Consider the following 16,474-nt stretch of genomic DNA (forward strand, 5'->3'; position numbering starts at 1 on the left):
TATTTTTAATGGCTCCCGTCCGAGGTTAAGTAACAGCTCTCCCCACTTAAATGCAGCAAGATTTCCACGCGTGGAATGAGGAGTTCTCGGTCTACCTGAGAACAAAACCTGTCTTAGTCTCAACGTGGGCGCGCATCACTGTCATGCGGGCGTGTTCTGAGCTGACCATAAATCTGGAAGAAAACGCACGGCTGAGTCTTTTTAGATAAATGTTTTATTTTTTCCTCAAAATGTTATAAAAGTTATTTCTCCTGAATATCTACAGTGTGTAGAGCTTTTATAAACTCATCCATAACGAATAAAATCTAGTTGAACACCGATCCACTTTGACTAACATTTCTTTATAACTCAGTGTTTTTCCTTTTCTTTCCTGATTTTAGCTTTGTTCGAGTCTTCTGTCACCCTGAAATACTACTTCGAAAAGTAGATCCCACCACCACCACAGTGTGAGCTGCCCACACTTCCCACCTGCTCTCCCCCACACCACGGGGCGGTGTTAGCACACCTGGCTGAGGGGACACGGCGTGGCCTGCAGAGAAAGGGTCCCACGTCTGCAGGAGAGGCAAAAGCACGAGGGTCTGAGAGATGGAAGAACTCACCTGGAAGAAGGGACTGGTACATTTCTAAACTGCCCAGTGGTTTCTGTAAAAAAAACCAACTCCTTTCCAAAGAGGGGCTGAGCGATGTCTAGGTGGCAGGGGAGTCTCCTGGGAAGTGTTCTGTAGCTCAAAGCATAGAAAGCCCTACCCCGCATCTCTGTGACAAGGCCTGGGCCCAGAGCAGACCCACGGCACCACTTCACCTTGACCCGTGTCCCCTGGCCCTCATCCGCAGCGCATGCTACGTCTAGGCCTTCTCAGACACCACCGCCACGAGGGCAGGCGCCTTCCCCGGGGCAGGTGCAGGGCCCGCACGGCACAGGGTTCGACAGGTGGCCATCGCCATCACAGCCGCTCAAAGGGGAACAGGTGGGAGGCCGCTGCCTTCTTCTCCCTTTTGGTCTTCTTAGGGCACTTTGGCTTCTGCTCTTCTTCAGCCTCTCGGTTTTGGGGCCAGGAGGCAGCCAGGATCCTCGATGCTTCTGCCTGAGAGCTGGTCCCCTCCTCTTCATCGGAAGAGAGTCCACCTCCGGCAGGTGCTGGGGGAGCTCCTGCCTCACTCTGGAGAGGGAGCGACAATGGAGGAACAATGGCAGGGAGCACCGCCAGGGGGCAGTAAAGCCCCCAGCAGCAGCCTGCCCTGAGCCAGTGACCCTGGGAGGACAAGGGCACCACGTGGGGCTGGGCGAGAGCCTTCCTCGCACTGGGGACTCCTCCTAGCAGGTACTGGAGAACTCGCTCGGGGCTCAGCGCTGGGAAACGCCAAGATGTTTATGCAGGAGACTGCCCTCAAGGAGCGTTCAACCCGATCCAGGAGAGCACCGGAGATCGCCGGACTGGGGCTCTGCACGTACTGACCTCACTTCTGCACAAGGCGCGCTAATGTCTTTAACCACACAGGACCGGCTCTGTGCGAATGCACTCCGACCATGGGGCCGGATGGGCTGGGGAGCTGGGCATGGAGGGTTTGGACGTAGAAGGTGAGAGCGTGGGGGTGGACGGAGTCAACATAAAGCCTGGTGAGAGGTCACTGAAGGGATTTGAGGGAGGGGCATGTCAGAAATATTCTGCCAATTTTAAAGGCAAATTGGCAGCACGGGGGTTGGAGATGGGGAGAAAACAGGTGTGGTTGTAGCTGTTCCCAGAGCCCATTTCTGTGTCTGACCCAATACTGATCTCACCGCATAACCGCGTGGAGGGGCCTCTCTGCCCCTCTGGGAGCCCCTTGAGGGCCGCATGTCAACGTTGCACCTGCGCCCATAGGCTGGCCCAGCCTGGGGCAGATGCCATGAAACGTGATTTCGGTGAGCAAGCCTAGGCCTGGAGGCCGGCCACAGGCACAGGGAGCGCTGCCAGGCTACGGGGGGCACGTCAAACACAGACACGCAGGGAGCCTGTCCCTCCCTGGGTTTAGCACGAGGTCAGACCCCCAGCAGGCACCTGCTATGGCAGACAGGAGCAGGAAAGGGGATGTCGGGGCGGGCTGGGGGCCTGAAGAGCTAGCTGCAGCGGACTCCAGGGACACCGTTCCCAACAAGGTAAGGACACAGGTGCCTTAGAGACACAGGCCTGTGGTGTCAAAACACAAGGCCTCTATGGGCAGAATCCGGGCCCATAGTTCTGAGTCCCCCTCTCCCACCTGGGCTTGTCTTCTTTCCAAAAAAGCCACACCGACCTTGTCCCCATAGCGAAGCTTCAGCCTCTCCCTGATGAGCAGACCCCTGACCAGCAGCTTCCAGTTCCCCAGGGCCCGCTTCTCTCTTTTCTGCAGGCAAAAGGCAGCGGAGAACACAACGTGTTAAGTACCGCCACTCTCGGCAAAGCGTCAGATGGAGCCTACGAACCTACAGAGATCCAAAGTAAGGCCTTTCTGGTCAACAGAGCTTCCCGACCATGCCGAGGCTGTTTTAAAAGGAGTGTGTTTATAGAGCGACGCACGTGAAAGGCAGCAAACAGGAGCGTCTCTGTCACCGTGAGCGTCGAGCCTCTTCGAGGCGGCCTGGAGCACAGGCGTTCCCTTCAGCAGAGGCAGGTGTGGACGGCAGGGGCGGCAGCCCCTAGGGCCGGATCCAGGTGCACGGTGGACAGGGATGGTGGATGGTGAGGGGCAGACAGGACCCGGTTTATCCGGGGCTGGCTCCCTAGGGTGCCCTCCACAAAGTCCGGCAGCTGGAAAGCGCTTTGGGGCCCGTGGCCTCTCCTGTTACCCACAGTGCAAGTGAGGCACCTCCCCCACCTGGGGGCTCGCGTTCCCCTGCCATTCTGCCTTCGCACCGCAGGCCCCCACCCAGCCCGCCCTGCCCAGACGGCTCACCTCCTTCTCCCGCTTCTCAATGAGCGCCTGCTCGTTCTCCCAGGCAGCCAGGAGCACGTCTTTGTATTCCTCGCAGACAATGTACCCGTCGGTTCTGTAAGCATGCGACACGGGTGGCCTTCCGTGAGCCTGCCGCCTGCTCTGGCCTCTCCTGCCCCATGCGGAGGCCAGCAGGTGGCTCCTAAGCCCTCGGGGCCCCGTGGGACCTCCGTCCGCAGTCCCGGCCGCAGCTGCTGACAGACACCGGCCGTGCGGGAGGCACGCCTGGGGACTCTGGCGCCGCGTCTTCCCCAGCACCCCCTGGGGAGAGAGAGGCCACCTAACCAGGAAGCATGCTGACCTTGCTTGGTCCCCCGCCCCCACCCCCAGGAGACGGTTTTCCTCTTGCATCACGAGCGTGCTGTTCCATGGCTTCCGCGGCCTCTGGACGGAGGCGAGTCAGCCAGAGCGAAAGCGTGAAGCAAAAGGTAACGTGTTAAGGCTGACTTGGCAAATCCAGAGTCAAACCCAGAAAACGGCCTCCACCCCCACATCGACTTCCTGCCCCTTCTCCAGGAAGCCCAGCCCTCCTGCCGGCTGCCGCGGAAGGCCCCTCACGCACATGGGATGGGAGTAGCCTTTATGGAAATCGAAGCCGGTGATGGCCTGGACGCAGTCGATGTCCAGCTTGCGGGCCACGCGGTGCAGGTTGGGCAGGTTGAGCTGGACACAGCCGACGGGCATCATGCTGGGCAGGAAGAGGTACACGTTCCCGAACTCATTCCGGGGCACCTGCGGGGGGGGGCAGAGCGGCTCCAGCCAGCGGCAGCGTGAAGCAGGCCGGCCCTGACCGCACGGAGCGCGGCCCTCACCTTGCCGTCCACAGCCACGGGCGGCTGGTACTCCTCCGTCTGCCACTCGCCGAACAGGCCCAGGTCGTTGTGATCCTGCAGCTGGGGCTCGGCAAGGCGGGCTTTCCGGGCCCGGTTGGAGTAGCCTTTCACCATCTGTGCCGGAGGGACAGCCAGTTTACGGGAGGACTACCGCTTCCGCAGCCCTTACCGTATCTGGGCACCCGTGGCCTCATTAACCTCCACAGCGAACCCGAGATGGGCGTGCTTGTTACCCCTTTACGGCGCCCAGTACCACCGCGACCCCGAGGACCGCCACCGCTAGCCAACACCTAGAGTGCTCCCTGCCCGGGCGCTGCGCCCAGCAGGGCGGTCCCACCACTGTCTCCACTGCACCGATGAACGACCTGGGAGCTGCAAACCATTTGCCTACAGCCACAGTCCCGGGGGCCAGAGCCATGCTTTACCAGCCATGCCACGCTCTCTACTTTGACGGCGGACAGGGTAACTGGGAGTCAGAGATGAAGTCACTGAAGGCCCATGGCCAGGTGAGTGACAGGGCCAGGATTTAAATCCGGGAACTAGCTGTGTCACACCCTGGAAGGCACTGACAGCTTGGGACCCCTCCCACACTCCCGGACCGTGTCTAGTGGCCAGAAGTTTCACTGGGGAGGACAAGCGAGAAGGCTGTAAGGAGAAGTGGGACGCACGCACCGGCCGCTTCTAGTGCAGGGCTTGGCACGTTTTTCTGGAAAGGGTCACGTGCAGCCTGTTTTACAATCCTTAAAAAAATGTCACATCTTGCGTGCTCTGAGAGATCCAGCTTGCAAATTCCCCATTAGAGTAAGATATATTTGAATGCTTTTCTCTTCCTCCAGTCTTTCTCAAGCCAGAAAAGTCAGCCCTGGATTCCTCTCCCGGGCGCGCACTCAGCAGCCCTGAGAGCCGGGGCCTCTGCCCCCCTTACCTTGTAGGGCACTTCTCCCAGCCTCACCACTCTCGCCTGTTTCAGCCACGTGTCGCGCGAGTGCAGGGTATGCACGCAATCCCTGCGGGAGCCAACAGGGGGAGACACAGGACGAACTCCGTTCACAGAGGGCCTGAAGGAGCGCTGTGTGCACAGATGCTCGCCTCACACCGCCTGCCAGAAGGAAGGGCCTTCCAGAAGGAAGGGCTGGGTCCTCCATTCTCTCCTCAGGCCCGGCTCCCGAGGGAACCAGGGGACCCGCGTTAGGCATATGGCTAACCTGGACTTCCTAGCTCCTGGGGGATGTGTCCACTTACAAATCCTGACCTAGATGGAGTTACGGTGCCTGTCTTAGGCTTCATGCCAACGCTTCACCCCTCCTCCCACAGCGGACGGCCCTTCGCAGCCCGCAGGGGACGAGGGGAAAGGCAGAGCAGTGCAGCGCGTTCCCCACCACTGAGCCAGAGCCTGGCTGCCCAAGGCCTGGTCTGCTGCTAAACACAGGTGGGGGGAGGGACGAGTGTCCAAAGAAGGGGCAGTGAACCCCAAAGACGACTACACGGGAACTATAAGCTAATGAGTGACCACGGAATGAAGATTCACGCACATGGAACAGTCGTAATTCCCGGCAGCCTGTGATCACAGACCGCCTCTGGCTTCGCTCTCCTTCCAGAGCTAAGAGCTGTACCCTGGCCTTGCAAGGCCACCTTCCAATGAGTTCCAACTGCCTTCCTCGCTGAGCCTTGCTTGACGGGGCTCGCTCCTCTCTTGCTCAGTCTGCAGCCCCGCACTCTGGCCGGAGAACCGGCTCCAAGGAGCGAGGGCACTAAGCTCCCTTCCGGTGCGGAAACCAGGCCCTCCAGCTCCCGCCCCGTCTGAGGCTGATGTTCGGCCCAGTCCTGTGCACGTACGGCATGTGCCTCCTCCGTGCCACAGCCTAGCGGGGTGACCCTGCACAAGCCACCTTCCCTTCCCGAGCCTCGGCGGTGTCCTCTCGGTCAGGGATAATGAGCTCTGCCCTCTCTGCCTGCCAGGCTGCAGGAGGACTGGACACTTTCCGAGCACTGGAGCAGAACCTGTCTGTCCACAGCATCCCTGTCAGGGATGGGACCTCCACCCGCGCTCCCCCCGGCAGGCTGCACACCTCCGACCGCCCCGAGGAGCAATTATGTCACAGTCCTGTCCTCACACAGAAGGTGGGGGTGGGGAGCAGGTGGGCACTGTCGGGACATTCCAAGGAGAAGAGCGGGGAAGTGGACACAGCCCTGCTAGGATAAATGTCAGCTTCTAAGCACTTCACACCCATCGGGACAGCTATTATCCAAAAACCCGAAAGTAAGTGTTGGCGAGCGTGTGGGGAAACCGGATTCCTCGCACGCCGCTGGGAGGACTGTAAAACAGTGCAGCCGTTGTGGAAGACGGTAGGCTGGTTCTTCAAGAAGTGAAACACGGAATTACCATATGATGCAGTTCCACTTCTGGGCACACACCCAAAAGGAAGGAAAGCAGAGTCTCAAAGAGGCATCTGCACGCCCACGTTCACAGCAGCGTTATTTACAGCAGCCGAAAGGGGAAGCAACGCAAGTGTCCGTCCCTGGAGGCCAGTCACAAGAGGACAAACGCTGCATGACCCCACTGACATACGGTCCCCCAGGGAGTCAAGTGCAGCGAGACGGAGCAGCAGGCGCTGCCGGGGGCAACGGGGAGCTACTGTTTCCCGGGCACGGAGCTGCAGTTCCGGGAGATGATGAAGTTCTGCAGACGGCTGGTGGGGACGGCTGTACGACCCAGTCGCTGTCCTGAACACCACGGACCCGTCCGCTTACACACGGTTACGTGGTCAACTGTGTATTTCACCACCAGAAAACTTGTCCACCTCTGATGCTTTCTGAGGACGGACATGGTGCTCCTGGCGCACCGCGCCTGCACTTTCTTCCCCCGACCCGCTCTCCCCCAGGCACTTGACAAGCCTGTGCCTAGACCTCTACCTACCAGGGCGGCCGGGCCCCGGGGGCCTCTGACTGCCGGGAGCTGGGGCCCTGACCAGGCGTGACGCCTCCTGACCTGGAACAGAAAGCTCAGCCACAGACGCGGAGCAGAGGGGGAGGCGGAGTCCCTGCGGGGCCGCACGCGGGAAGGAGCCCCACTCAGAGCCCTCCGCCACCTACTCGTGTCATTTCCCTGTTGCCTTGCTGTCTCTTTCTTCTCCCATTTGTTAAGAACATCCTCTATTTTTTGTCTTTCATTCCAGTATTTTTAAAAGCCACTTCTTTTAGTTATCATTTGTTTTTTAGATGCACATTTTAATTCATTTAATTAACATATCATGTATTATTGGTTTCAGAGGTGGAGGTCAGTGATTCATCAGTCTTACATAACACCCAGTGCTCATTACATCACGTGCCTCCTTAATGTCCGTCAGCCAGCCACCCCGCCCCCCACGCCCCCAGCAGCCCTCAGTCTGTTGCCTATGATTAAGAGTCTTATGGTTTGTCTCCCTCATTTTGTCTTATTTTTTCCTCTTCCCCTATGATCCTGTTTTGTTTCTTAAATTCCACATTATCAGTGAGAGCATATGATAACTGTCTTTGATTGACTTACTTCGCTGAGGATAATACCCTCCAGTTCCCTCCACCTCATGGCAAATGGCAAGATTTCGTTTTTTGATGGCTGAGTAGTATTCCACTGTTAATTTCTTTCTTTTGCTATTTTTTCTTGGACAGTTTTGCTTCTATTTTTATTTCTCTCTCACCTTAAATTGACATTAAAATTTTTCGTTTTAGGGGCTCCTGGATGGTGCCGTTGGTTAAGTGTCCGACTCTTTTGATTTCGGCTCAGGCCATGATCTCAGGGTTGCGAGACGGAGCCCCACATGGGGCTCTGCGCTCAGCAGGGAGTCTGCTTGAAACCCTTTTCCTCTACCTCTGCCCCCACCCTGCTCACATGCGCTCTCTCAATAAATAAATAAATCATCTTAAAAATTTTTCTTTTCATTTTGTATATATTTTACATTCTTTTTCTAACTCTTACTCCCTTCCCCTCTTCTTTGGCAATTTTTTTAGTGTGGACAAAATATACATAAAATGTATCATCTTGACTATTTCTAGGTCTGTGGCAGGTCCGTGGCGTTCAGTACATTCACACTATTGAGTAACCGTTCCCACCATGCACCTTTGGAACTTCTCCATCTTCCCAAACAGAAGCTCTGTCCCCATTAAAACATCTGCACCCTTTAATGATCAAATCTTGCATTCCCTCCTTTTGTATGCTTGTGACTTAGATATCATGGGTGTATTTTCTATTGTCCCACATAAACCCTGCTGTACTTTTAAATTTTTCCCCCATAACTTTTTTGTACCTGCTGGTCTTTTAACCCTTGCCGCTTTCATCTTCAAGCTAGAATCCTTCTGCATGTGCCCGCGCCTGCGCACACACCATAAAGCGATCCCCTTTGACAAAGGGCTGACGTAAGCAGCTCCTCCCCCGAAAGCTGCTGGTCCCAGGCCAGCGGGAAGCCCACAGGGCCCCCGGACTGCCTCACGCACCTGGAATAGACGGCTTCTCCACGACAATAGCCGAGAATCGCGGCTGTCTCGGGGTAGATGGCCTCGTACTTCAAGAGGTGCCTCTTGAGCGCGTACAGAGGGTGGTTCTTATACGTGCCAATGACAGTAGGCAAAGGCTGGCCCAGGTGCTTTGCCTGGAACTGCAAAGGCCAGAGAGACAACGCTGAGCAGGCTGGGAAGAGGAGGAGAGGTCTGAGGCGGGTGATCCCTGCACCACCTTGTTCAGGAGACCGTGGAGCAGAGGTTTCACAAGCGTCTGTAGTCGGGTACTAGGCAGGTTTTAGATAAATCAAAAACTACAGAAGCGTGAATCCTGTGGCCTGCGGCAACTCCGAACAAAGTGACCTAACCTATTCGTTCTCGGTGCGCAGACGGCCCTCGTCCTCAGGGAAGACACCGGTTCTCTCCGGGAAGGAGGCCCTACCTACTCTGCAATGCGGGTCTACTTGACCCTGCTCTCCCGGGAACCTCAAACGGGCCGTCCGCGCCGCCTGACTCAGTCCCCTGTGATGAACACTCGTTCTCTCGGCACTTCTGTAAGGATTCCGATTTCTCAGCGGACAATTCCACTGCGGGAATTCACCTGTTCACCAAGGTCTCCCGAGCTTTCCCTGGCGTCTCTTCCACAGCCCCAGCAGACGCGCGCGGACCGGCCACGCGGAGTGCGGGAGCCGGGCTCGGTCGGCGTCCACCGCACACGCTTTCATTAGTCAGTCGTGACACCATCGACACGATTCCCGCTCACCCTGTCGCATCTAGGTCAAATGCACCAGGAACACCCCCTCTCAACGCAGAGGGAGCCGCACCGCTCCGGGGACGCTAAACAAACCCATGCTTCTCCCGTCCCGACAGAGTGGGACCCCCGCGTCGGCAGATCCGGGCAAGCGCCGAGGTCCCCCGACACGACCTTCACGCACAAGGAGCTCGGGTCGGCGGGCGGTGCTAGCACACCGAGTAGCGGTCTGTCTCCCAGGCACCCTCCCAGGTCCCTTTCTTCCCAGGAATGTTCTAGATCCAAGAAGTGTCTGTGTGTGGGCTTCTGTGAGTGCACTCGGGGCTTGTGCGGGGCAGGGAGACAAGCGGCCACTGCATTCATGAGTTTTGTCTTCGTTCACTCAGTGCAATTTATATGGCCGCATAAACTATTTTAAAGCTCCAAATTTATAGCGAGGCAATAATTAAAAGTATGCTGTATAACGGCTTTGAAGCCAGACAGACGTGGGTTCAAATACCAAGGCAGCTGATCTCAGACCCTCCCTTCCTAACTGGTAACCCTAAGGCGACAGCCACCCCGGGTCTGCAGTATTGTGATAATTCCAGGAGATCACACACAGAGATACCCCCGCACGGGGCCGGGCATATACAAGGGGCGACAAGATGGGCCTTGGAGCCCGCGGCAGCCGCGGCCTTACCTCTGAGTCTTCCTTCTTCTCCCTCTCCACCAACGGGCTCTGGTACGGTCTCAAGGTTTCAGCCCACCACTTGGCATCGACCCGGCACTTGCGGGTCACAGTCATCCAGGCGGGGTCGTACCTCTGGGTGACATCCCGGACCCAGCCATCACCGTCGATGCCCACCACGTAGGTCATGGGCTTGGTGGCGTACTTGTAACAGGTCAGAGCCTGGCCCACCACACCATGCACACAGTCCACACACACCCACTTTTCCTCCTGTTCACAGAACACCTCTAGCCACTGGTCTACACCAGCTGCCTTCCCTCTTTCTGCCCCCTCGCCATCACTGGAGATTTTCTTGCCTCGCTTACTCTTATTGCTTGAAGAGCTCGTGGATGCTGCTGGAAAGCTGGGGTGCTTAGAATGCCTTCCACGTTGGGTCCTGGAGTCATTCTTGGACCCTGCCTTTGTCCTCTGGGGGGCTGGGGCCCTCCTCTGCCTGGAAAGGCCAGGCTCAGAATCCTCATCAGATGAATGATGGGCTTCCCCACTGGAAAGCTCGAAGTCAGAGCCGCTGCTGACCTTGTCACTCCCACTCTCTTCTTTGTAAGACACCTTGGAGGCCACCTGCCGCTCCCGGCCATGCCGACGTCTCCAGGTGTCCTCCTGCTGCCCTCCTGCCTTGTGCTCTTCCTCCCCACTGCAGGAGGGCTCTCTCCGCTTCTTCCCGACCGCGGCTGCCTTGCTCCTCTTCCCTTTGGCACTTGGACCTCCAGGGCCCTTAGAAGACGTGTCCTCCTGCCTGGTTCCTTTGCTGGTCTCGGGTTTGGTTTGGCTTTCTGGAACTGGGCTGCGAGTTTCCAAGGAGCCTCCAGGACTCTCTGCTGATGTCTCCTTGGGAGCTTTCTTTCCCTTAAACAGAACAGGAAATACTGTTTTTTCTTTTTGTGCTCAGGATGATAGAGATCCTACAATCTGCCAGGGCTAAGTCACTACACGGAACCAACACACCCAGGATGTCCCCAGCTCAGACAGGGTCGGGCCTGGCCGGCAATGCTTTAGGAATGTTAAGAATGTGTTCACTAAAATCTGGGGCATCTTAGCTAAGCCACAATGTAAGTCTTTGCGCTCTAGAGCCCAGGGGGGTGGGGAGGGAGTACAGGAAACAGATAATCCAGTTCTGCTTCTCGTTTGTTCTGTGGTTTCAGTCAACTATCTATACATTTATTTACATTTCTCAAATATGTATTACGTATGTGTAAACCTCTGAGTCTCGGTTTCCTGGGCAATAACACCCACCTCGCACATAACGCAACCTGCGAACAGATACTGACGGACTTGGTGAATGTGCCGCATTAAGATTATGGACTGAAATCCACGTCCGGACCACTAGGTTTCAGACGGTGCCGGCAGCGAGGCTGGTGCCGGGCCTCCTGCTCAGATGACGGCAGAACGCAGAGTCCCTCTCCCGCTACCACTCCGCACGGCCGGGGAGGAGGACAGGGCCATTGCGCTGTGTCATGAGGCAGAAACTAACCCATCAGGGAGCCAGGACCTCTCTCGGGCCCCTCTGTGCACACCAGGCTCGGGCTGCTGAAGGCCCACCGGTGTCCGGTCTTCCCAACACAGGGGAGGCCCACGCTCCATGAAAGCCAACCCATAAAAACAGCCTGATGACCAATTTTTTTGTTGTAAGTCTGATCATGCCTCCCTCCCCATGGAGCCAACTACCCTTGGGGAGAACCCCACCTTCGCTGTGGGTAACTTCAGAGGAAGCGGCTGCAGAGACAGCACCAGTCGGGTCGGGAGCTGCAGGGCCCGGAGGATCAGTAAAAATATCTGCGGGGAAAAAGAATGACGCGTTCATCCTAAGAATCCGAGATTTAACTAATTCCATGGCGTCTGTTGTGGTAGTTTTTTTGTAACAGTGAAAATTAGAAACAACCGAATACAGGAGCCTGGAACGCGGCACACTATTAAAAATGATGCCAAAGAGATTTGTCTCTGTAGAAAAATGGGAAGACGTTCACGACACAGTAGAGGAAAAAAGAAGTTTGGTTTTTAATATGTAATGTTAATTTTTGTTTAAAAAAAAAAAGCATATAAACTTGTATGTGTATTTAGAAAAGAGCCTGTTTTGGGTGTTTACAGGCGATTTTTTTCCAGCTTACCTATCTCCCGTACTCAACGTGTGTGTGCTTACGATTAAAATCAAACAATGAAATGAAAGATCACTTCGAGAAGAAGTAGAAAACACCGCTGTCACCAGATCTCCAAAGTCTATTCCATCTACCGTTCCCCCCACGAGTCTTTCCACCGGAGGCTGCAGTTCTGAAATTTCTGTTCACCTGTAGGGAGGGGAGCCTCCCCAGGGGAATGAACCCCCGAAACGGCGGCCGTGAGAGCGCCTGAGCAAGCCCGTCCCGCAGCGTCTCGTGAGTTACCGTAAGGCCCGACGGAGCGAGCCACACACAGGAGCCCACGGTTTCTGGGAAACGCTGCGTTACAACGAAAACAATAATGACTTCTGCCGACTTCTTTGGGAGTTAAAAGCAGCTGGTGGGTGGGGGGGTGAGAAAACATCAAAGAAACCCAAATCGAGGGACACTAAAAATTCCTAAGCAGTCCTCCGAAAAGTGTCAAGATAGGGAGGACGAGGGAAGACCAAGGCTGGAGCAGACGAAGGAGTCACGATGGCTGAAGGCAGTTAGAAGTAACCCACATGCCGACGGCCAACCGCTTGTGGACGAGGGTGCCGAGGCCATGCAATCCCCACTGAGAGACTTGTCTCTCCAACCAGTGGTGAAGATAACACAACAAACAGCTGGAAGAAGAGTCTCGTGGACAAAGGGCCTGGGACAACTGGACACCTACATGCAGAAAGGAGCGTCGAACACTGACCTCACAACACACATAAACATGAACTTAAAACAGATGAAAGAGCAGAAACTGTAAAACTCTTAGAGGAAAACATAAGGGGGAACAATTTCATGACCTTCGACGTGGCAATGGATTCTTAGCTATGATACCAGAAGTGTAAGGAATAAAAGACAAACAGAAAAAGCAGACTTCATCAAAATTAAAACTTCTGTGCCTCAACAGACTTTCTCCAGGAAAGGAAAAGACAACCTACAGACAGGAGAAAAATACTTGCCTATTTCCGAGAGGGAATTAGTATCTAGAATATAGAAAGAACCCTCACAACTGAACAACAAAAAGACAAAGAACCCAATTAAAAAACGAGCATAGGATTTGAACAGACCTTTCTCTAGGGAAGACATTCTAATGGCCAACATGCACATGAAGCTAAGTGAAGCTAAGCATCCCGAGTCACCAGGGAAATGCAAACCCAATCCACACGGAGCTACCACGGCACGCCTATTAGGACGGCTCGAATAAAAAAGAAAAAAGGAAAATACAAGTGTTGGAGAAGACCTGGAGAAACTGGAGTCCTTGTACACTGCTGGTGGGAATGTAAAATGGCGTGGCCGCCGTGGAAAAGTCTGACAATTCTTCAAAAAGCTAAACAGAAAACGACCCAGCAACTCCACCCCTGGGAATATACCCAAAAGAATGGAAAACAAGTACTCAAGTACGTACACGTTTATGGTAATAGTCTTTACGAGAGCAAGAGGTGGAAACAACCTAAATGTCCATCAACTAACGAATACACAAAGCGGTCTCTCCAGACAACAGGATGATATTCAGCCAGAAAAAGAAACAAAGTGCTGACACGCTACAACATGGACAGACCTTGAAAACGCTAGGCTAGGTTGAAAGCAGCCAGACACAAAAGGTCAAATGATCCTTCCTCCACGTAAAACATCCAGATTATGTAAATCTGTAGGGACAGAACGCAGACTGTGGCTGCCAGGTGCTTGAGGGAGACAGAGGAGGGAGCAGAATGGGGAGTAACTACTTCATGGGCACACGGTAGACTTTTAGAAGGGATAAAACATTTTGGAAACACAGGAACAGAGTTTGGGAGGATAATACTCAAATATTAATGCTTTTCCCTGGGTGGTGGTATGAGGGCACTATCACTGGCTGAGTCAGGTATCTTAAAGAGTTTTTCAAGACGAATCAGAAGAGAGGTAAAGATGTCAGTCATTTGGGCTTTTAAGATCCAAGAAGTCTGGTCTTTCCTTAAACAAACAGAAAAGCTGGGGCTCAGATCTAAGTATAGGTAATGAACAGGAATCTTCCAGGGGATAAAGCCATGTTTCTACTTCTATTTTCGGTAGACCGAACTCTCCTCACTGCACCGCTGGCGGCCAACGTCACTTCTCAAACTGGAATGTAGGGAAACGCTTTCTAACAGATTTTAGCAGACAAGGTTGGAAAAAACATTTCCTTGGGACTTCTGAACATAATTTTTGAATAGTTAATGGAAACAATTCTAGGGCACCTGACCAAAAATTAAGTACTTACTACTCCAGGACACCAAACGACAGGGTGCAGGCTTTCCACCCACATACTGGTCCCCAACCTGACTCCAGTGCTTACCAGCGGAAAGACCCTGAGAAAGTTCTTTGGCCTCTCTGAGCTTCAGAACCCACTTTTTATTTTACGAGGACTGAATAAGGAAGGACACGTGTAACACCGGAATGGTATCTGGCACGTGACTGCCATGGCCATTAGCTCCCCATACTAAAAATCAGTGCTGCCACGAGGAATCACTTACGTGGACCAACTCTTCATCATCCCGCGCCGAGTAAATAGCGAACCTCCTTTCCAATGTAGTCTGCAGACCATCGCCCTCGTTGGTTGACAGGTCTGCATTGACTGTAAATGTACCAGTGAACCTGGAGAGACAGACACCAGGCGTTCCCCATGTCACAGGTCAGGGTGAAGAGAACGCTTGCTATCCTTTTACAGCCAAGGAAATCAGACAGGAGGGTCTTGGAAGAGAATCGTGAGCCTTGCCTGCCTCTGCTCTCATCTTCCCGGTCTGTGTGACTGAGCCTGGCTCGCCCCTGAAGACCCCGGCAGACTTCACACCCCCGGGAGCCTTCCTACACCCCCCGCTGCTCCGTGCCCCTACAGGGCCCAGCAGACCTCCTCCGAGCACCCCTCACGTGACCCTGATTACCGGGTCTTGCTCTTCCAGGGCAGAGATCGTGCCTGACGTGTCTCTAACTTCAAGGCTGTGCCCACGGCCCGGCATATAAAATCCCCTCGGGGAAGGTCTGTGGAACTGCCCTGCCCCCAGCCTCTGAGAGACACAAGTCCTACACGAGGGTCTGCAGGACGGGCAGGAGGGCCATACCATTTCACCAGGTTTGACAGGTAGCCGGCGTCCACGTCGTGCGGTGGCACTCTGGTAAAGCGAGCCGGGATGATGGACAGGCCGACAGCAAGCAGATCGGGCTGGCTGCAGGTGTGACTGCGATAGAAACCGTTTGCCAGCAGGCACAACAGGTGAACCTGGGAAGAAGGGGAAGGTGGGAGGCTGAGAACTGGCGGGGTTTCTGCTGTCAAACTGAGAGACATTTTGTGGGCAGGAATTATCTGTTGTTATTTCTACACACGAGGAAGAAAAAATCCCATTAGCTATTTCCCAAGACTATGTCTTTCACCCTGTCTTCTCCCTGGATACTTATTCCCTCAAAGAGTTAACCAAATCTCAAAACTGCAGAATATAAACTTTTTTTTTTTTTTAAGATTTTATTTATTTGACAGAGAGACAGCCAGCGAGAGAGGGAACACAGCAGGGGGAGTGGGAGAGGGAGAAACAGGCTCCCACGGAGGAGCCTGATGCGGGGCTCGATCCCAGACGCCGGGATCACGCCCTGAGCCGAAGGCAGACGCTTAACGACTGAGCCACCCAGGCGCCCCTAAACTTCTTTTTTTTAAGAGGTCTTTCTTTTAGATATTTCCTGCGGGATTTATGGATGATGCCCAGCAATGTCTGGGACCTGCTCCAGAAAGATCAGGAGGCAGAGCTGAGTGGGGGGAGAGAAGGGAGAGACCCGCCATTAGCTGTCCAAGCTGGGGAACGGCGCGGGTTCACCACACGGCCCTCTGCCCTTCCCTGGGGGCTGGACCCAGCCTCCTCCGCTGCAGACCCAAGGCCGGCCGGCCCCCCACCTGAGCTCCAACCGCCCCCCAACCTCCGGAGATGACCACGTAGCCCCTCGCCACCTCCTCCACAACCTTATCCCCTCTTCCCTTCAAAACCGGCTGCCTTCCTCCCCACCTCTGACCTCCCCATTTCAGTCAATGGCTCCGCTCTTCTCCCCTTCCTTAAGCTTCCCATCTTGGAGCCATATCACTCCTTCATTTCATCTCTTCCAAGAAGTACAAGCAGCACAGCTATCTCCCGTGCTCCTCAGGCCTCGGGGAGGCGGGTGTCTCCTCACTGCCCCTGCTCTGTGCTCATCTCTCTCCAGAGTTCCGCGGCTGCTGCAGACACACCGTCTCTTCCAGCCCTGCCAGCTCTCCCCGCTGCGGCTGCCCGCGGCCGATCAGAGCGGACCCCAAGCGCCCGTCCCTCTCTCCATGGGCCACCAACGCACACACCCTCTGAACGTGGTGCGGGCAGCCTCCCCCGCCTCCGTCCTCCCCCCACCACTCCCCGCTGGCCTTTCTCTTACATAAAGCCGCCTTCCTCAGCCACTCGACCCACACCGATCCCTTTCCTCGTTCTGAGTCTTGAATTTCCTGTTTTGAAGTCTGTCTTGTTCCATCGGTGAGATCAGACTCTCCTTAATGGCAGGAAATAAGCTTTATACAAGTCTCTATCCCCACAACGCCAAGAACCTCGCTAGGTCCGTAATACGGCTCAATCGCTGCCCCCTGAAG

At 55.0% G+C, this 16,474-nt stretch overlaps 1 protein-coding gene across 1 annotated transcript in view; it reads right to left on the bottom strand.

Annotated features, from left to right (window-relative positions):
• Window positions 1-196: 196 nt before the first annotated feature.
• The window catches only part of XPC (XPC complex subunit, DNA damage recognition and repair factor), a 28,769-nt gene continuing 12,491 nt past the window's right edge, over window positions 197-16,474 (bottom strand). The window contains exons 6-16 of the mRNA XM_045812469.2: window positions 14,940-15,097; window positions 14,355-14,475; window positions 11,420-11,509; window positions 9,689-10,582; window positions 8,256-8,416; window positions 4,711-4,792; window positions 3,765-3,899; window positions 3,515-3,684; window positions 2,914-3,007; window positions 2,275-2,364; window positions 197-1,160 (exon numbers count right to left, since the gene is read on the bottom strand). Of these exons, the coding sequence (XP_045668425.2) occupies window positions 945-1,160; window positions 2,275-2,364; window positions 2,914-3,007; window positions 3,515-3,684; window positions 3,765-3,899; window positions 4,711-4,792; window positions 8,256-8,416; window positions 9,689-10,582; window positions 11,420-11,509; window positions 14,355-14,475; window positions 14,940-15,097 (2,211 nt within the window). The 3' untranslated portion in view covers window positions 197-944. The remainder of the gene's footprint in view (window positions 1,161-2,274; window positions 2,365-2,913; window positions 3,008-3,514; window positions 3,685-3,764; window positions 3,900-4,710; window positions 4,793-8,255; window positions 8,417-9,688; window positions 10,583-11,419; window positions 11,510-14,354; window positions 14,476-14,939; window positions 15,098-16,474) is intronic.

This window comes from Ursus americanus, chromosome 14 (assembly GCF_024610735.1).
Source record: "Ursus americanus isolate L20-20 chromosome 14, mUrsAme1.1.p, whole genome shotgun sequence".
NCBI classification, from domain to species: domain Eukaryota; kingdom Metazoa; phylum Chordata; class Mammalia; order Carnivora; family Ursidae; genus Ursus; species Ursus americanus.